Genomic DNA, 21,965 nt, shown 5'->3' with positions numbered 1-21,965 from the left:
TTCCCGAGTGCATCGCTTTTCTTCTGTCTTATTTGTAGGAGGCAGCATGTCTAAATCTGGCACTACTTTGAGGTGCTTTATGGCAACTTTCCCACTGTTTTTTTTCAGGCTGCTTTGATTTCCACCATGACTTCACCTGCTTCACAGTGTACACAGCTGATGGTTCATATATACATCCTCAGACTAGTCAAGAGTCTAACTCTTGCTTTCACACACATTTTTCATTTTTATCTTCCTAAATTGAAAGGCACCCATGCACACACCCCAACATACTTCCCATCGAGTGTCCCAGCCTAACAACTGTGCTTTAATTGGCCTCAGGCATTAAAAAGAGCCCAAGAGCTGTCTGAGCACTGAGCTGTGGCTCCCATACATTTTCCATTGTTTTAACATTGTACCTCAGATAGCAGAGAAATAAACATAGGCTCAGTACCCATCTGTCAGACTCTTTAAAATAGCACATTCAAAGGGGTTAGCAGCATCACTGCTTTGCTTCCTCTTCTGACCCTGTAGTAAGAGCTGCTCAGAGTGTTCATGGTGGGGGGGGGGCTTTGACATGCTGCCTTCACCTATCCCAGCCCTGTGACGAGTTCTGCTCATCAAATGTCCTCCAGAAATAACCCACAAGTCCATTGTTGAAGCCCTCAGGGAGACTACTCACCTCAGACATGGGCACCTTTCTACCTTCCCTGGATTGTAGCTGACCCTCCTTCAAGAAATCACTGCTCCAAGAAAAAGCAAACACCTCCACAATCAAGATTACTTATCCAACTTCAGCTACCAAAAAGAAACCTGGAGGACATAAGCTTTAAATGTACAATAAGCAGCCCTTTTGGCATGCCATGTTGGAGTGACCAGTGCTACTTCAACAGTTTAATGTGAATGTAAGCCATTAATTTAGCATGGTTATTTTTAGCAGCTGTAGAGGTAAGGAAGAAATGGTGCTTGCAGAGCCAAGAAAAACATAAATAAGGGTGGTGTGGTCTCTCTGTATCCTCTCTTGTACTGGCACCATGGTGCTGACCTGCCGTGCTCTCTTCCACACACAGCTCCATTGTGGCCCCTCACACCCCAGAGGAAATTAAAACAAGTCATGAGCTTTTATTTTCAGATACACTTGTGGTGTTGTGTCTACGAGACACCTCACGTCATGCAGTTTCTCTCTCTGTATTGTCCCTCCCTTCCATGATGTAGCAACCTCAAAGTGTCACCCAAGAGAAAATATGGCTGCAAAGACCTTAAGTTGCCCCATTCCACAGTTCATGTATATGTATCTGTATATACATATAGATATCTATATATACAATATAGATATATCTAATTGTGCAGAAGCTCCAGAGTGTGAAAAGCTACTCTGGGTCAAACCCAAAAGCGAGTCACCACTTTTGCCTACCTGGCATACACACACTTCTCATCATGGGGGTCAATTTACACTGACCTTAAGAGGTAAAGAAGATCTTCAGGCTAAATGTGTTACCATTTATTTTTGAAAGCAGGTGAAAAGGCAGAGCTCAATTTATTCTGTGCCCAACCTAGGATAAACCCTATTTTCATGGAAAGAATCACTTGATGAGACAAGTATATACAGAGGAAGGAAGGATCTGGGATTTAGTGGCAGATTTGTCGCTATAGGCCTAAGTAGCTTCTGTTGCAGTCTAGAGAAGGGGATGCATACTTCTTTGGGCTCATGATGGCCATTTGCAGCAGGGAATGGGCTCACTCAAGGAGTCTGGCCACACCATGGCCTTCTTGGCAGAAAAAATATCCCCTGTTGGTACCTGATGGTCAGCCAACTTGATGGGGCAGGTCAGGAGTCACTGGTGGTACTGAGGAAAGCCAGTCACAGAGGAGGTTTGCAAGGGGAAAGGAAAGCCTGCCCTCTCTGTCCTGATATACACCCCACTTGGTGCCAGCTTATTTCATGATGTTAAGATGCAGAAGTGCACTGGGAGAACTCCCTCAGACAAGTCTGTAACTAGGAAGATTTCTAGCTTCTAGAAAAGAGACATAAAAAGAACAATTGAATGAAAAAGAAATCATATGTGTAAAGTCAAATTCTGCACAATAGAATTTGTCAGGAGCATTTGGCAAATAAAAGGAAAACATATTTAGATCTGCAAGCTCCCACAGGACCCTGTAGGATGGGCCCAGCTGAAGGACAGCCCCTCACTGCAGAGGCCCTCCTGCATTTCCCAAGCTCCATGGAATCTTGGGAGCGCTCTCAGCCCTACCAATCCCCCCCCACCACCAAGCCCTCTGATACCCATCACAGCATGTGACTTGCACTGTGCCTTTGCCTTTCCACACTGGCAACCCTTCCTGATGGATGTCAAAGCCCTTGCTCTACTCCCACCCCCCCACCAGCTGCACCCAAACCAAAACCCCGGAGGCACAAATGGTTGCCTACAGGATGAAAATATTTCAGGAGGATTTTGCCATTTTGTGCATGAAGAAGGGAGGCCAGTGGTGTGGCAGATCCATCCCCTGGTGCCTTCTTTCTAGGTTTTTTCTTTGTACTTTTCAGGTTTAATTTCTCTCTGGAGGCCAAGCAGGCCTTGACAAGAACAGTCTCACATCATCCCACACTGAGGACAACTGAGCAATCAGAAAAGCCGATCATCCAAGAGAAAGGGCTTCTGAAACATCACTTGTGATGTTACATTTTAGTTAAATGGTATGCTCTGTCTCACCCTTCAAAAATGTACAGTTTGTTCAAAGCCTGTGATCCTCCCCTGATCTGTAATCCCATTGGCCCAAGTCTTATTCTGCACCCACTTTGAATCTCCCTGTTTAAGCTGTGCAAGGGAGCCCTCTTAGCCCATTGCTCTCTCTTGGCCCCTTTTTTCCCTAGGCTCTCCCTCTCTCCCCCTTTCCCCCTTCTCCCTCAGAAACCATGCTGCTCCCAGGGGTGGGACTCACCATATACCCTCACCTAATTAGCACCCTCAGAAGCTTCGTGGAGTCTCCTTGCCTGCCTGCTGCTATCAGGGAATTTACAGCTTAGGTGGCCTCCCGGGGACTCCCTGGGGAGCCTCCCCCCAAATGAACGGCAACAGTCACTCTCGGCAGGGCTGACAGTTTCCACAAATATTTATACCCTATTTTGACCTGAAAGGTGTCTATTAAGTCTTGTGTAAAAGACTCAGTCATCTGGTTCCTTCTGGCACAGCCAGAGACAGGATCAGTAACAGGCTTTATGAGTGCAAGGTCATCCTACACGGCACAACAAGACCCTGTCATGAAATCTCCAGCATTCACGGCATGTCCAGAAAATCCACCGTCTGGCACGGGTCCTGCCCAGCCTACAGCTCCACAGCAAGGGAGTCTTCTGCACTGGGGTTCTGGACAGGCAGCAGGGCTCAAAGGAGGGAAAGTGGGATGCAAGTTGGAATACAAAACTTACAGAAAAGTTAGGATTGCTCAGACGACTCACATCAAGGGGAGAGGGGTAAAAAAGAAAAAATTCTGGGAGCTGTCAATGAAACTCTATTAAATTCCCTATTCAAATCTGTGAAATTTCCTGTCAACATATGTATCTGTAGCATCTGAGGATGGTTTTAACCCTCATGTAAGAGCATCCGAAAATATTACTTACAAATCAATACAAGCAGAACATAAATACTGATTAGCTTAGTAAATTTTCTAGTATGTGCTTCCAAAGCATGCATTACCCCAAGTATGCTTAATTTGATAAAAAACACTGAATGCTTAGCTTTGGCGTTTAATAAATCCTTATGTGATAATATATTATATACCAGTATCATCGTGCACAGATGACATAAATACACACCTGAAAATGTCTTCCTTATGGAGGATTAATGGAAAAAAACTCTACCAAAAAAAGTCTCACAATTTTAAAGTAAAAATAGAAGTAATTAAGCCCAACACCTACTGAACTGTAAGCAATTAGTGTAGAAACATGCATCATAAATGATGACACGACCCAAGAATACATATGTGTAGGTCTAGCCTTGCAAAGCCAAGTTCATACATATCTTTATTCCCTCCAGGAAATAAAGGATCCTGATCTCCAGAACCTCTCTTAGACACCTGCCTGAAAATGCTGATATCCATGTGCTGTGCTTAAATATGAGCAGCTACACTGCCCAGCAGCTCAGGAACCGGCAGTCCTGGGTTTTCAGAAGTTACATGGATGGCAGCTGGTGCAAATAGTGTAAGATTTGTTTCCTAATTATCTTTTATTTTTAAGTATGTCCTTCTGAAATATTTAACATGCAAAACAAATGTTCATGAAACAGCCTCAAACCCTGTTTTTAAGAGAAATATCTACCCTCAAAGTGCAAAAGACAAAGGCAAATCAAGCTGGGTTTATCACGGTGCCCTCTTCTGGCCCTTGAAAAAACAGTCGCCTTGCTGTCACCTGGTGTCTGCTTGGAAGAGGCATCACAAGGAGCATCTGATTGTGCAAATGGATTTATTTATTAAACTGGACAGAAAAATACCATCACAGACCCTTCCAAATACCATACAAAACACGTTTAAAAATTCTTCAGTTAGGTATGGGTTTATAAAAATAAGTAACAACACTATTTTAGAAATCTCAGTAGAAATACAAGAATTTGTTATCAGGTAGGAATTTAGGCATGAGGCATTCTGCCCACAGGGCTGGGGAATTCACCTCCTGTTCACACTGCACTACTGAACTCCCAAGAACCATTTAATAAAAGTAATCGAAATCCTTCTGCTAAAAGAGAGGGAAATAGAAAAACAGATCAAAAAAACATATTCATCTCCATTACAAAGAACCACTTTTGCCATTTCTTGACAAGTAAATATGCAGCTTATCCAACACAGGAGGGATATTCAAGAACCTGGTATTTTCACTGAAACCTCTGTTTTAAAAGTATTGTTTTCTTAATTAAATATAAAACATAGCACACATCAAACTAAATAGAACTTTTAGACCCTATTTACACACAACAGATTTTTCTCTACTGGTTTTTGGAGTTTGGCTGGAAGGTTTGTTTGGATAGTTGTTTTGGGGAGGGGGTGTTGTTTGGTTGCGTAATTTTTTTTATCCTAAGGGTTCACTAATCTCCAGGAAATCTCAATACTTTTGTGTTCAAAGTGGTCAGTTGAGACCTGAAACAGTGCAGCTTATGACAGCTCACCTGGAAAGAAAGAAATTTACTCAAATTTAATGAAGTTGCACAGAGTTCTTAGAAGGACAATTCATTCAACATTGGAATTCTGTCAGCTCCAAATCAGATTCATTATAATCACATAAGCTTCAGAAAGAGCTAAGATCATCACATCTGCATTATATGCATGATTTCAGTGAAGAAACACAACAACTTTCTGTATCAAAAGGCCTTCATAAATTATTTTCCTTTCTCACTGAGAAGAATGTTTTCATAAATAAGGCTCTCTAAATAAAAAGTCACAACATAGTCAGTTTGGAAGGCAAGAAATATGTTATTTTAGGTGGTACTAAACTTTTTTCCAAGGCTATTTTCTTCCTCATGATCAAACAAGTAGAACTTGCCCTCTATAGGCATGTGAGCTGGTAAAAGGTATGCTCATGAGGAGACCTTGCATTTGTGTCATGATCCAGAACACAGGAGCTATTTTATCTGATACAACTACCTGAACTTGAGAGGAATTTTTCTGAGGTGGGAAGTTCTTTGTTCTGGAAAGAACTAGAAAGGAATGTTCATGAAAGAAACTAGAGAGGAATAAAGCCAAACCAAAACAGTTGTTTTCCAGCTGTGCTAGCAGTTCTTCCATCACTGCCCACCAGACAATGCAGGCTTCAGGCTATGACTTCATGAAGGCATTTATTAAATGCCCTGCTAATCAGCAACTCAACAGTCCAGATTCCCATTGCGTTGCTAATTGCCAGCCAGGCATCACAAGTAACCAACTCCCACAGAGCTCTTCTCATTAGGATGATGGAATGTCCAGGTTAAGCTCTACACATTTCTGCAGGTGTCCAAGGGCAACTTCTCCCAAAATCTTCTGAATTGCAGGAGTCAGACACTGTGATGAAAGTCAGTCTCTGGCAATAGCAATGATGGGGAAATTTAACCTCAGCATCCACTCACAGCGGTGTTTTCACCAGAACGCTTAGTCACAGACAGGGTGGTGAATACCTTGAGACAAAGAAGAAAGAAGATTCTCGGCATGGCTAAATTTACTTTTTTTTTCCTGGAAGATTAAATTGGGCATGATGCTCAAAATCGGAGCCACTTTTTAAAGTAAGAAAATAATGAAATTCCTACTTTTAAAATCCTTGTCATTAAACAGCACACACAAATTACTTCTGTTCTCTTCATTTAACTTACGTTCTTCCTTTTACAGTGGAAAAGAAAGAATTAAGGAAGTCACATGGCTTTATACTGCCTCTGATCTTAATGCTCCTAAGTTTTTACAGTGGGAACAAGCTCAGCAATAATAGACTCCAGTACACCTAATGAATAAGTGTCTTTATGGCTCAAAGAAAACTTCTTTGTTGGGGAAAGTAAAGTTAACTCAAGGCCTGGGCATTTGGAGACAATTTTGCCTTTGTGCCTTTCTAGCCATTATAGAAACATGGAAGTGATTGCTGATAAAAACATTACGTCTGGTATCTGTGTCCTCTTGACAACAGCTATGGGAACACTGAGTAAAACTAGTTTGAAAAATTCCAGTCTTTACTGCTTTCAGGTCACATTAAAGAATAAATAAATAAATAAATAAATAAATAAAAATATATAAATATATATATTTATATTTATATATTTATATATTTATATATTTATATATATATTATTCCTAAATAATTATTGTAAAATTTGGGAAGGAAAATTCTACAAACATCTTCTTAATACTGGTACTTTACTATGCAAATAATTGCATCGTTTTGCATACATACAATATAGAAAGGAAAAACGGAAATCAAAACCACTGCTATCTAAATGTTGCAATAATTAGTTATCATCAGAGCCATCCTCAGGAAGAATAAACTTAGCACAGAATATAGTATATACACGTTTCAGCTATGCAAATAACACTGAAGTATCTAAAGATAATGGGGATCAGAAAGACTTATATTTCTTTAAGTAGAAGTTTTGCTGCATTAAGATTGCTAGCAGCTCTTCAGAGGACAACACCAATAAATGATAAACCTCTTCCACTTTCTATAAGCACATAAAGCATTATCCACAAATCAGGAAGACAAATGCATGTCTAATATATATGGCATAAGAACAGTGACTTATCTAAAATATAGTGCGTGTTTTGAGAGAGGGGTTTGTAGACTTCGTTTCTGATCCACAGCCTGACAACATATGGGAGTCTTCATTTATTGTTATTTCACTTCAAAAGACCAAGATTAAAAAGCACAAAATTTATCTGCTTTCCTCCTGGTCAGACTGCAAGCTCCAGGTGCAGGAGGGGACAACACTGCTCCCTAGTAAGCCAGCTGGAGTAATTTGATAATTGTTGGAAACAAGTATTTTAGATAGAATTTGTTTTTTACTTAAGGGAAGACAAAACCTTAGATCCAATGGCTGGAAAGCCATCATTAGCTACCTGGAAGAATTACCCCAGCTTTCAGGACACAATTTCTCTTCATCACAGATGATCAATAGTACCCCCCTGAATTTCAGGTAGCACAGTGCAGTTGAGGCTGAGATGTAATTCTCTGTAGGGCTGAGGTCCTACCAGTTCTGTGCTTGCAGTTATTTGCACTCAACCTTGCAAGAAATTCCATTCTGAGCTCCTGTTTTCTGCAGAATAAAATGCTGCTTCAAGAAGAGAAGGAAAATCTGGCTCTAATTCATAGACTGTGAAAATGGGACCCTCAGTCTTAAGGTTTTCTTCAATAAAACCACAAGAGACTTAGCAATTAATTAGTACTAGTGCCAGTGAAGATGTCAGCACTTGACCCTGTAACACTGGCCCTTCCTGTTCAAATAGACTTCATTTTCTTTAACTTTTACAGGGATGTAACAAAGATAATAGTGATATTATCCATCATGCTATTCATCCAATATGCTCATTTCTCACAAATCCCAGTTTTCAAGCATTTTTCTAATCAAAGAGTGCCATCTTGCACTTTGATTTTTATTTACTGCTCAAGAGATTAAATTAAGTAAAAGCATAAAAAACCCTTTTGAAGACTGTCACTAAAAATGATCAGTGTTTCCTGGAGCTTTTAAATAGCATATTTCTCCTGAGCCAATTTCTTCCTCCCCCACTCAAACAAATCTGATTATCTGAAATTACCTCCCTGAATTATGTCTAATCATCATTCTATTCAGTTTCAGTTTTAGCAGCTCAGATGTCCAGAATAAATTATGACTCTCATCCTCTATTCACACTGCATATGCTAATACCCCACTTGAGTTCACAGGTTTGAATGCTGCCCTCAGAGATCCCCCTCCACAGGCCCCCTGGGAAGACAAGGACCTGCTAGCCCTCTTCAAGGGCTTCCAAGAATACCATTAAATGGTACTACAAGGAACAGAATATATTGTGGATGCTTTGTAGAGGATTTAGATTGCTAGCAGTCCATTAATGGAGTCCTTATTGCGTTGCTTTTACTAAACTACCTAGAAAGTAGGAAAGAAGAGAGGTGGATGTCACTTCTGCAGAGGAGCATTCTGGTGCTCCCTTGCACTGCTTTACTTCTAACACAACCAGAGACTCTGGTTACTTACTTACACAGGTCATAAAAAAGCTTTCAGGGATCCTCAGCTAATATAAACTGGTCCTAATGCTACTAAAATCAATCTCTGATTTACATTTGGGAGGAGCTGTTCCACACCTGCTAGAGAAAACTGAGCTCTTCATTAAAGAGGAACAGCAAGATAAAAAGTAGAAATATTTGTGTGGCTTCATGAATTGAAAGTCTACAGGATAAAGAAGAGCTCTGTAAGAGGAGAGAGTTTAATAGAAAAATTGTCATGTAACTGGTCCCCTTTCCCAGCACTAGTTTGTAAGCCTATTTTGGGTGAACTGATCTAGCTTTAGCAGAAATAATATTTGAAGCCTTCATAATCCTGAGTAGGATAAAAATTCTATACTTCCCAGTAGAGAGAGAACTGGATTAAGGGAAGGCATAAACTTTTCACGAATGAACACAATTTTTAAAAAACAATTTAAAAAATCCCAGACTAAGCCTAAGCGTTAGAATTCTAAATATAAAACCAGATAATTTCCTCTCCTTTCCTCCCCCCGCCTTCCTGCAAATTTGGACCTCTTTAATAGAGGTCTGTTATTCAGATTTCTAACACCTTACCCCAGAATGCCATGAAAGCTGGGCTTTGAGGTGACGTTGTATACAAACCTCGGCACAGACAGGATGAATTCCTACGGTGCTGTCCAGCTGTTCTTTTGTCAACCCACATTTAATAGCAGCTGCAAACCCTTGGGTGACCTCTCCAGCATTTGGACCAAGGACATGGAAGCCAATGACTCTCTCCTAAATGCCAAAGACAATCAAATGCAAGCACAATCATGAATTCAGTTCTCTTTAGACAATGTGTAAAGCTTTCTTATTCAGAGTATATAACTTAATCAGCTCACAAAACGTATCACAAATTAATGTGACCACTAAAATGTGAATTATAATTAGCACCAACAGATGTGCAGCCATGTAATTTAGTTCTCTCTCTCCAAAGATTCAACTAGGAGCTCAGGAGATTTTATTCAGGTGAGTTATTCCATTCATGCCAACAAAACATTTGCCTAACTAAAGGTGAGCACCCTGCATTAAGGTTTCCAGTATGAGGGCCTGTGGTAGGTGGCTACAGGGTCTGTATCTGTTGAAGAATTTTCAGTTTGATAGTTGCTCACAGAAAAGGACCACAAGCTGAAGTTGTGGCCAAACAGACATGGCAAGAAGTCTATTCTAACTGAACTGTCAATGACTCTTGTGGCAGTGTTGGCTTTCAGTGGGAGATAATACACTTAGAGGCTGGCAAAAAAACCCATCCAGTTACAAGGAAGGTACCATTCACACTCTTCCTCTCTATACTCCTGTTCAATTGCAGAACACATTACACTGCACATACATCCTCAGAAAACATCAAGCAGAACAAGCTGTACTGACTTGACCTGCATTTCTTAATGAGAGAAACATGAAAATTTAGCACATCACTTGCTGTGAGCTTTAGTGGCCTTCAGGGAATTCATCAGTTTTTGGTGAGCATAGATATAGCTCAGTTGAGTATCAAAAGTTATCTGCTCTTCCTGCTAAATCTCACATATATTGGGTATTATGAATACTACTGAAAGATTATTATTCTTTCAGTAAATCTGAGGACTGAGATTTACCACAAGGTTTATTTAAATAAGAAAAGCTGTAATTGGGTAATAAGTAAAATGGAATTATCTTAATTTTCCTTTAGAAATATTGACATATGTCAAAATAAAACCATAGCAATGAAACCAAGGCAATGGGAGTTTTAAATAGTTACTGAACTATTATTTTTTTCCAGGGTAACTTTCAACACTACGCCTAGATGTTTAAACACGTTTCAACTTTTCAAGACAAGAAGTGAAAATAAATTAATGAAACACTTTAAACCACCATTAAATCTTTGCATTTTCTTAAGTGACTCTGGGTTAGAGCATAGCTAAAGGCTCTAAAATACCTTCCACACTACTGCAAACTCCTCCAGAAAGAGGAGATGGACAGGTTTGCAAATTTTACAAAATGTTGACAAGATGCTTAGAAAGACTGCAGGAAGAAAAATCTGTATCTAAGAAAGATGAATATAGGTTAAGTAAGTTTTGTTTTTTCTCATAGGACAGATATGCCACCATATTAACAGGAATATATTTTAATAGAATATTACTCTTAATAATAATTTATATTAATAAAATCAACTACATTTTATTGAACAGATGATGATCATTCTGAGATGGCCACAACAATTCTTCTAACCAATTACTAGTTTTGCTTTTGCTTCAGCAGGTACTGTACATTTCCACGGCCAGGAAATTTGATCCTAGTCCAAGGATAATCCTGGTATTATCATCCTAAATGGGATTTGTGCATGGAAGATATATTATCCTGTTAGAACAAGCTCAAGAATTTTATGAACACATGTGAATTTGGAGTGGTTACAAGTTGTGATAGTTTCTGAGAGACCTCAGTTTCAGAGAGAAGAGTCTCCCAGAAGAGAATGTCCAAGTCTGGGGCAGAGAGAATAAACCAATAAAATTCCTAACCGTTTTTACATGCATTGATTTGCTCACTTGTCAAAGTTAATCAACAGTCTTAAAGATCTTTACTTCTTATTTTACATATATGGAAGAAGTATCATATACAAATAACAATGGCAGAATTTTGTATTTTACTGGGAGTTGGTTTTGTATACACAGAAATATGCATCACTAGAAATATTTATTACACTTCAAAAGGTAGGCAAATTTAAATTAATTTTCATTTGTTAAAAACAACCTATTTATAGCTCTTGTGTCATCAACAGTTTTATGATAAACATTTAGATATTTTTTTCCCAGGAAGGAAATAACTTCCATTAAGGATAACTTACGTTATCTTGAGTATTGCAAATTATCTTTGCATAGCATTTGTTGTTGTCTCTGGATGGCACAGTCCACTCCAGTGGCCAGAAATGACTATGGTACACCTGGAAATAAAACACAGGTTAAAAAAGGGTTGTAAAATTTCCAAGCAGAGAACATGATCTTCCAAAAGCTGCCCAATTATCCTAAATAATGAGCTATTACATTAAATATTAAATTATTATTACATTAAAATATTACATTATTAAATAATGTACACAGCATTTAGAACATCTGAAATCACGATGATACTCTTTTCCCTCAATGAACGCCAAAGACAGAAGTCTCTATAAACCAAGTACTAGTGACATCCAATAATTTAAAAATGAGAAGCCATAAGAATATTACACTTCCAGAATATTACACAGTTCACCATGTTCTTATTAAATTACAAAATCACAACTGACTCAATAATCTTATTGAGGCTTGCAAAACAAAAGCCAATAAGGTGACACAATAAAGAGGTCAGAATACATTAAATGAGGACTTAGCCAGAGCACAAATGCTTCTGGGTGCATATTTTAAAAAATAAAATGCTTTCAAAATCAAAAGTGCATTTTCCAGAATAAAGTGTCCAGTGTTTCACATATAACACCAAGAATTTCACCCAATAACAAAAATTTGCCTGGGTATATACAAACTTGCAGGGAGAAAAGAATTTAAGTCTTTGCCCTGTGGTCAGGTTTACAGTATTTTTCACACTGCCATTTTGAGTTTTATCTATTTACTTTCCTCCACAGTTCAAATCAGAAAAAGTCAGCTAAGAGGGGGACAAGTTCTCAACTTCATGCACTACCATTTACCTGCTTATTTCTGTAAATAATGCTCCTCAGATGATATTTGCAGGACATAAAAGTTCAGTTTATTGTGAGATTTCCTCCCCTCATGTTTTCTGTAATGTGGTCAGTACAGCATTTTGGAAGAACAGCCTCAGACGCTAAGTGCTTATATTTGTCTAATTTCACTCCTGACCAGCAATCCCAGGGAATGAAAAGGGATTACTCACATGAGTATAATTAAGCACATACCTCTTTGTACAGTCAAAGGAAACAGTAAAATGAGCTAACATCTGACTTTATAAAGTAAAAATCACTATGGTAAGAAATTTGCCATGCTGTAGGTACAAAAGCTCCACTTTGTCATTAAAACCAGTGTATTGCTTCCAGCATATACCCAGTTTAAAATTATCCTGAAGTATTTTCAGACACATAGAAAGCCTTTTTCTAATTTTTTTTTAAACCAAACATTCCACCTTTAAGCCCCTCTTTGCCAAAAATAGAACATACCTGCAATTAGAGCTATTGGAATTGAGGATTATTTTTATAACATGTCTAGGAACAGCCAAGGAAGACAAAAAATGTACCTAGTCACCTCCTGTCCTTACATCAGAGCACAAAATGCTGTTTTAATTTACTCTTAATATTATTTTAAATTACAAATTGGAAAACTAAAACCCAGGTGAAATTAAGGCATTTACCTCAATGTTTTCCTCCCCAAATTTCTCCACTGCGGTCTCTTCAGAGTACCCACAGGCTCCATACTCCAAAGGAGTAAATACAGTAGTTGGAACATTCACATAGTCACACTGTACGGCATTCAAAACAAAACAAAAACCCACACAACATCAGTAATAAAACCAGCATACAGCAGTCTGAAACACATCAAGAAAAGCTTGATTATTCACAATTCTGAAAGCTCTTTTGTTTTTTTTAAATTGTCTTAAATTAAGGTACAGTTTTTTGTTTGTTCATTCCAGAGGTGCTAATTAGAGCAAGAAAAAAAAAAGACAGCTTAAAGCCACTCAAACATTAGTAGGCATTGATTAAATGGAAAAGGAAATTCAGTGCCCTCTTTAACAAATGTACCAGATCACAGGCCAAACTGGACATAAAAGTTGCCTGTTCAACCACTTCTAGGAAGCATACTATTTTTAGTTGGGGATACTGTAAGGGCACCACTACCATTCAAACCTCATTTTTCATCAGCTGTGGCCTAGGTGATGCCAAAGTACCAATGACATGTTGTACAACCATCTGGGAGGACAGTGGAAACTTGTCACTTCTCCCAGTTTTGTATCATCTTCAAACTTTCTGAGCGTGCACTTGTTCTCAGCATCCAGATCCATTAGTTTAGCTGGTAAACAGCACTGGAACCAAGCCCAAGCCTGTGGCACACCACCAGTGACTGGCCTTCAGCTAGTCTCTGGAATGCTGAGTCTTTAAGCTTGTCTGTTCAGCCAGTTTTCAACCCACCTCACTGCCCACTTACCCAGCCTGCAATTCATCCCTTTGTCCATGACAATGTTATGGAGGCAGAGTAAAAAGCTTTCACTAGACTCAAAATAAACAAACATACACTGCTATTCCCATATACACCAAATGAGTCATTCTGCTATAGCAGACTAGCAGGCCGGTCAGCTCTATTTCATGTCTAGCAATTTTATTTTCTACATATTTCAACTCTAATTAATTTCCTTTGTGACTGGGGATCAACTAAGGTGCTGACTACTGTTCTTGCCCCACCTATCCATAACACCTCATTACATTTCAATCACCTTCTCCAGATTTGTTACAAAGGCAGTATGAGCCACGCTCCCATTTTTTTAAAGTAGTTACTCATTTCTTGGATTCACTGAATAAGAATGCTTCCTTTGGCAGTATAGCAATTTTTGTACCTTGACAGACTTATCTGGCATAAAATGTAAATTAAGACATACTCATAGCATTGCAGCAATAAAAAAATTTGGCTTCTGCTACAGTTTCTTAAACCTTGCCTGGCTATTTCAATGACATTTTGTGCACTGATTCAGGGTTCTGTTACTGCAGTATCTGCCAATGTAAAACAAACAACTCGATCATGCTCTAAATCTGGCTGATAGCTGAACTTGTTATGAATACAGCAGGCTCTGAAAGGGATAAACCTTTATGGTCATGCCATATGGTTATGAAGGTGAGACAAGCACCCATATCAGTGTAACAGTTCTTTAAAGGCACTCTCCTTTCCTTCTGGTTTAAACATAAGGTGTAAATGAGTACCCACATTACTCCCATCTGAACAACCATAACTTGGCTGAAACCCAGAACTGCACTAGTACAAAACATGAACACTGAATCCATTAATTCAACTACTCAGGTATAAATGTGCTGAGTTACTGGTACATCTAATCTTCCTTTGTGTCCACATTCAACTACAATTAGGACTGCATATTACATTGAAAACATACAGATGAGAAATGAAAAAAAAATCATTAAAATAAGACTGAAAATTAAGATTACAAACTCCTATTCCACTCTATTTAGGGACCGTAGGTGGGTTCAGCAAACTGCCTTTGAATTGGTGTTAAAGCACTTAACAGGATGGGGAAGACTGATGACTTTTAAGGAAGGCAGTAGAATTGAAAACAAGTGAAATGATCTCTGCTAATTTCATTATCATTATACTTTGAGAGAAAACTAAACCCTCTTAATAGGAAAAAAAGAGACTACTGCTTAATCCACAAGGTATTCATTTCATCCTACACAATTAGCCAAACACATCTGCAGTAATATCTTTGCCGGGGGAAAATTAAAATGATCATCAAAGCTAATCCTTAAAATTCTACTGGGTTTTCCACAAGCAAGCAGACTTGCACTCTGCACTTAGAAGCAGAGCAGTGACAGTGTTTTGTGGCAACTAGTTCCTTACCTTAGTGGTTGTCCCAGCATAAAGCCTCCGAACTAACAACCTTCCTGCCTGGATTGCCACCGGTGTGAGTTCCAGCTTGTCCTGCAGGATATCTCCAACAGCATAGATATACGGAACATTTGTCTGCTCCTCATCATTGACAGGAATTTTTCCCGTTCTGCAATTGGAATTAACAAGAAAAAAGATTCTGCTTCACAGCCTTCTGCTTTGAAGGCTGGAGGTATAAATAACCTTGCAGGCTCCTTAGCTTTAAGAGAAAGACTTGTATGTGAAGTATGAAGGAAAGAATTCGTATTCATAAACTTACAGTCTCGGGCAGGAATATAAAATACAGCAAATTTGACCAAAACTACAGGAATTCACACACTGGACAAGGAGGTAGCTTCAGAAGTTGCAATTCATCTCCTGAATCACTGAGGTGAAGCATAAACCTCTTCCTGAAACACCTTCTACCACCAGCTGAGCTGTGTACTGGCAACTTTCAGGAATGACAGGAAGTGACATTTTCCCACTCCTTTTGTAGGACAAAACAATTTTTCCACTACTGAAATTTCAGTCCAGTGGCTGAAGCTGTTTATAGAAACTTATTCTTCAGGCTTCTACACAGAGACAGGTAGGGTGTTACACACCCTACCTAAGGAACAGCCGTCAAGCTTTTTAGCTGTAAGTGCACTGAGCTAATGGAAGTTTTTAATTATTAATATTTCCTACTTCATCAATAAATGAGATAATGCAGTAATCACCACAGGAAACACATGTAAAAGGGAAACCTAATGAGACAGACACAAAAACACAGTTACTTGAGAAACCAGTAGCAATTCCCATATTAAAAATCCAACATCCTCAATTTTGCACTCACTAAAAATTATACAGTTTATGCTAATATCTTTATAGTTCATTCTATTAAGCTAGTAATAGGTGTCCTGACATCAGAAAGATGTGTACTGTTCTACAAACCAACATGGATCTGCCAATTTTGAGTGGACCAAAATTTCCACTTATTTGAAATATCACATTGTGCCCCTTGACAACATCAGTTACTGCATTCATATATAAATACTCTGCATTGGTCAGGGTCATGGTCCCTTGTTTTCTCTTCAAAGGGAAGATCTCTGAGGACCCACATGCCCGCAAGATATTTTAGTTACCAATATTGAAAATGTTACTGATAGCTCCACTCCCTGGTACAACAACCTCACTACATTTAACATCAAATACTCTTCTACAGAAGACACAGATTGTATCCAAGGGTTGCTTAAAGGCAAGAAATAAAACCCTCCAAAACCTAAAACACATCAAGAATTTCACTTGGGAGTTTAAGGAATGCTACTTGAATCTTATCTTTCAACATAACATATAGTAGCTTTTACATTAAAATATGAACAAAACTCGCTGCTCTAAAAGCCTGTATGAACTAACAGACTTTTGTTCCAAGAGGTGATAAAAGCAAGGAGATGAGAAAAAGAAAGTACAAGGAACAACTGACAGATCCTAGAAAACCTGTGGCTGTAAGAAGCTAAGATGGACCTGTAAATCTAGAAAGAATGAAATAGACACTTTTTTCTCCTAGGAATTAGAAATTGACATTTCAGCAACAAAAGAGCAAATGTAGCAGTACCATGGGAGAAAATACAGCTATCTGCTACATGGTCTCCCATCCAAGTGTACAGAAACAAGAGACAAATTTTTCCTCAAAGATTTGGGTGTCTCTGCACCACTACCATTGTAACAGCACATGACACAAACTCAGCAGTGAGTGGTACACAAACATCTGTCCTTACCTTTCATTGATATTCACTCCGACTTTGTCCAAACCAATTTTTCTTGTGCATGGATCTCGTCCAATTGCCAGCAGCACCTGCAAAACAGCAATGCACATGACTGATTTTTAAAAACTCAAAAGTGCATTTCCTTTGGCTATTATCTTCTATATATACTAGAGATTAGTATCTAAAGCTTGGTCACAGTAAGGTGAATATATTTGTTATCCATTGTACATTCATAGAGTTTAAGACAAGCCATGTTACCACCATGACCTAACAATACCAGGTATTAATGCTAAGATTAAAAACAGGCAAATAGCTTTCCCTTGAGGAATACTCCAAGAATATTCTAAACCAATCAGTTAGGGACAGATTCTTTATTTCCTTACAGTTTTAAACCAAGATATTATCCCGAATCCTTACCAGAGCAAGTGACCTCAAAATGCTCCATAAGGAAAGGGCTCTTTAAGAAAGAAACTGAGATGCTTAAGCAAATAAAAATATCATAAAATAGTATTTTTTTAACTGAAAATATAATTTACTTATATAGGCTCTCAGTCAACCACTGTCAAAGAATATTATTTTTTTAACTGAAAATATAATTTACTTATATAGGCTCTCAGTCAACCACTGTCAAAGAATATTATTTTTTTAATATTATTTGTTTGAACATTTGTCAAGGCTGAAATCCCATCCTATCAACTCTGCTAACTTAACAAATCGTGTTCCAACTTCTGCTATCACAAGGAAAATTGCTACATGCTTTGTAGTCTTGGACAACTGCCCAGATAACTAACAATGCTTTTCATATGACAACTAAGAACTGTCCTGAAGGAATCCCAAGATCTCCTTCAAGCCTTACAGATGATCAAACACACCACATCTTTAGAGCTGAAGGTCTTAAAATGCAGCACACACAGCTCTCAGCTTCTATGAGGAGTGACAGCATTTCAGTGATGATGTAGCAACAAGAAACCAAAAGTTTCATTAATAAAAGGATGGAATTGATTTCCTTGCTAATAAGCTTTCACTATTATGGACTAGAAAAACCCCAGTATTACAATCCTGTGGAACAGCTCTGCTGTCATTGTTAAACTTTCTCACAGTATTGGCTCCCAGATGCACTGTGTGTCCTTTTTAGGGGATGACTGATGCACTGTACAGGTAAACGAGGCCACTGGCACACAGTATTTGCAGTCTGAAGTCCCAGGCTGGCAAAGGCCTGTCTTTATGCATTCTGTGTGGTTGCAAATACTCTATTCACAATTTTTTTTTTCTCCTTTCAGCATCAAGGCTGATGAAAATGAGTGGAGTGAGGTGTGATGGAAACAGGCAATCAAACATACAATACCATGCCTGCACACTACAATTTTACTGTCTTAAGTGTGTAATGAAGTTTCCTGACTGACTTGCCACAGGGCATTTGCTGTGTTTGGGAAGATGTGTCAAGAACAGGTCTTGAGATGACATGTCATGCATTTGTTTAACTCCTGCACTGACCATTGTTTTGTGCTAACTACAAAACATGTCCTAATTACTATGAAAGCTATTATAAATCATTACTTATAATTTATTACAAATATCCCACAGGGAAAAAATCCTGCAACTGGTTCCACAGGACCAAGCTCTTCTACACCCCTAAGCTAAGAAACAGGTTTCAAAAGCATGCAAACTGATTTGGCAAGGCAAAATAACCATTGATTTGGGGACTTTTATTTCCAGATGAGTGTGTGCAATTAGCATATTGTAATGACTAAAATAATTTGAAAAAATCTAATGTGTGGATAAAAACACCCCACAAAATATCAACATTTAATGGAAGGCTATTTCACATTCTTCATGCATATAGACAGGACTCACAGTATTGTATTCCGCTTCAATTATTTGATCCCTTGTTGTGGATTTGGCTGTAACTTTCAGTATTCCAGGAGTTCCTTCCTCAACCCGCTCAACCTACAACAATTTGGGGATTGGATGGGGTAAAAAAAAAAGTTTCAAATAAAAATATACCAATGTATGTTTTCCCAGCAAATACCATTGAGAGAGTTTTAACCATGATCTAAAATTAGGCACTTACTCTAAAGATTCTTTACATTTCTACTTGCGTATTTTAATGTGTTTTTTTATGTCCCTGAATTTATTTTTATGACCAACAAAACAAATTCTCATTTCTGTTTTTAAAAGTGGTCTCATGGTTAAGTTCTTGTCCAAGCCCATCACATGACCTGGGGACATATGCCCTCATTCCTCTGAGGACAGAGGAAGCAAGTAGGAAGGAAACACCATCAGACATTTTCTCTAAGTGCTGCCATCATTTCCTCCACCCATGGGAATCTATTGTCTTAGAAAAGCCTCATCAGTACATACAACAGACATGTAAGTATGCAACACTTAACATAATTCTGGGAAATTTTAGCGTTCATCCTACAGATGAAAAGGTACTTTTCAACAACACCCTTGTTCCTACTTCATGTTCAATATTTAGAGGCAGAAAGAGCAACGTTTCTGATAAAGATTTTATTTCTGTCCATTTTTTATATTTAGAAAAGCCAACTGTGCCATCCTACCAACCGTAAAGGATCACTGTGCTAAACTGCTTCTATTCAAAGGCAACATTATTTATAATAATTCATCTTCTACCTTCAAAAGTCCCAACAAAGGGTTTTAATAAGCACAACATGCATAACTTCAAACACAATGTCTGAAAGAGATGAGAAAACCTGCTAAAAACCTACCAAACAACTTAAGCCGAAGGATATTCTCAATCAGAAACAGGGCCAAATATTTTATTCCCATTGAAATCAAAGACATATAGTGACGGGACAGGGCAAAATACACAGAAGTGCATTTTGTGATGGTGGCAATGGACTGCTTATCACAGGATCTGTCTGGAGGAGCCTGTTTGCCATTTAGTTGAAATTAGCTCCTTTTAAACACAGTTTCCTTCTTTCTCATTCCCCCATTCTCATTAGGGCTTACAAAAGGCCATGTCTGCAACAAAACCTAGATAATCATCCCTACTTTTCATACAGCATGGGATTTATTCAACAAAAACCTGCATAAAAACTAAGTTCCTGGAAAGATCCATTTTGTCTTCTTACAGCAACTCTCATTCTGTGAGAGATGCTCAGACCCACAGTAGGAACTGGCAAGAGCATTTTTAAAGCTGCTCTTGATACTGCTAAGAATGGAAATGAACAGTCTTCACTGAATTTTAAACCCCAAAGTGTTAAACTCAAAAGCACACTGGTTTAACACCTAATTGAAATTGCTTAACATGTGATTTGCTATTTCAAAATAAGTAAGGACTATTGTGAAAAAACCATAAAAAAATACTGTTAGCACCCTCTGAAGTCTTTGATAGGGCAATTTTCCATTACTTCTAATTTGGTTTAAATTCGACTTGAATTTACCTACACATGTGCCTATAAAATATATGTAAGTAGCTCCATGAGTACTCTTACTGAATTCAACAAAAATTTAGCAAGTATTTAAGGACTCTGCCAAGTTAATTATACAGATGATACTTCTAAAGACCATTTACTTTTCTGGATAGTCCACTAATCCTCAGCATATAAACAGAATTTGCTGGCTGAAAATTTTAAAATTGGCAATGAAAAACTGAATTGTTTTTGATGCACTGGGCCCTGATCTTAGAGGAAATTATGTATCTGCTTAATTATGGGCCTGCAAGAAGAACCAGGATAAGCAGGTGTAACATTTTCTGTGTAACATAAACTAACCCAACTAATTCTGATAAAAACAGTGAACTTCATAATCTCACAAAATTTTCATATTAGGATTAATTAGTTCAATTAATTAAGTTTCATGGAGTTGGTTTAAAACAAAAATTAACCCATTCTATATCACAGCAGATACTGTAATGAAAGTTCAACTTGTGTATTAACTAAAATAATTTACATCTTAAAACATTATGATAGGTACATCCCAAACAATTGTAGTCACTTTGAGCCTACCTTGATTGGCACAAACTCCCTAATGAAGTTGACTCCATGTTCTTTCATATATTCACCAATTCTGTTTGCCATGTCCTGGTCAAATCCTCTTAAGAGAATGGATCTCACCATTACAGTGACATCTAATCCAAGGCCTGCAAGAAATCCTGCACACTCCAAGGCGACATAGGAAGCTCCAACCACCAGGGTTCTCCCTGGACAGTAAGGCAGAGAGAAAAGGTCGTCACTGGAAAAAAAAAAAAAAAAAACGAAAAAGGAAATTAGAGGCAGTCAGAAAAATGTAGTGTGCTTTAGATTTATATAATTTTTTTTTCTGTAAGAATAGAACTTTATTCCTTTTCCTGTTCACAAAAAACACCCTGCTTAATTTTTTGGAAGTTCATCTGCAATACAAAATCAGTGTATGACAGATGAAAAAGTTATATTTAGGAGTACACATACAAAAAAAAAGGAGTATGAAAATTCTGAATCACCACAAAAATGTGGAGAGTTTTTTTAACAGAAATTTAGGACAAATTGTTGAAAAAGGTGGTGTTTATTTTGTGGGAGATCAGGGACCGGCCACAGGATATCGCGATGTTACGGGCAGACAGAACCCCTCCCCTTTACCGTTACTTACCCCTGCATGTTGTTAACCGTTAACCCCTGCTATAAATGACCCTGTCCAACCATTAATAAATGCCATTTACCGTTCACCACATTGGTGTATGAGAGTACTTGGACCGAGTGGCAAAGGGCTGCCGCCGTGCCATTCCCGATCCAGGTCGCCTCGCCTCAAGCGGAGGCAACAAAGTGGTGCCGAAACCTGGGACTGCCCGGGGGACGGGGGACGCCTGGACAGGTGAACAGTGCCTGCAGCGGCTGGACCAACTTCGGTGGAGAGGAGGCTCCTGGACCAGCGAAGGAGAAATGGAGTCGCTCGCAAAGGTCGTTTTTAAAGTTCATAGACTGCGAGCCAGGAGATTTTAGTCTCGTAGTATCGAGGCTCCTGCAAATTGGGGTT

The 21,965-nt window shown here is 38.5% G+C and overlaps 1 protein-coding gene across 2 annotated transcripts in view; it reads right to left on the bottom strand.

Annotated features, from left to right (window-relative positions):
* Nucleotides 1-5,532: 5,532 nt before the first annotated feature.
* TXNRD1 (thioredoxin reductase 1) overlaps nt 5,533-21,965 on the bottom strand; it is a 29,945-nt gene continuing 13,512 nt past the window's right edge. The window contains exons 7-14 of one of the 2 annotated variants that reach the window (XM_066549986.1): nt 20,963-21,188; nt 18,846-18,938; nt 17,004-17,080; nt 15,223-15,379; nt 13,016-13,123; nt 11,508-11,603; nt 9,293-9,427; nt 5,533-6,113 (exon numbers count right to left, since the gene is read on the bottom strand). In XM_066549986.1, the coding sequence (XP_066406083.1) occupies nt 6,051-6,113; nt 9,293-9,427; nt 11,508-11,603; nt 13,016-13,123; nt 15,223-15,379; nt 17,004-17,080; nt 18,846-18,938; nt 20,963-21,188 (955 nt within the window). In that variant the 3' untranslated portion in view covers nt 5,533-6,050. The remainder of the gene's footprint in view (nt 6,114-9,292; nt 9,428-11,507; nt 11,604-13,015; nt 13,124-15,222; nt 15,380-17,003; nt 17,081-18,845; nt 18,939-20,962; nt 21,189-21,965) is intronic. The other variant, XM_066549987.1, reaches the window with a different exon arrangement.

This window comes from Molothrus aeneus, chromosome 5 (genome assembly GCF_037042795.1).
Source record: "Molothrus aeneus isolate 106 chromosome 5, BPBGC_Maene_1.0, whole genome shotgun sequence".
Taxonomy (NCBI): Eukaryota; Metazoa; Chordata; class Aves; order Passeriformes; family Icteridae; genus Molothrus; species Molothrus aeneus.
This window is presented reverse-complemented; position numbering and strand designations above follow the sequence as displayed.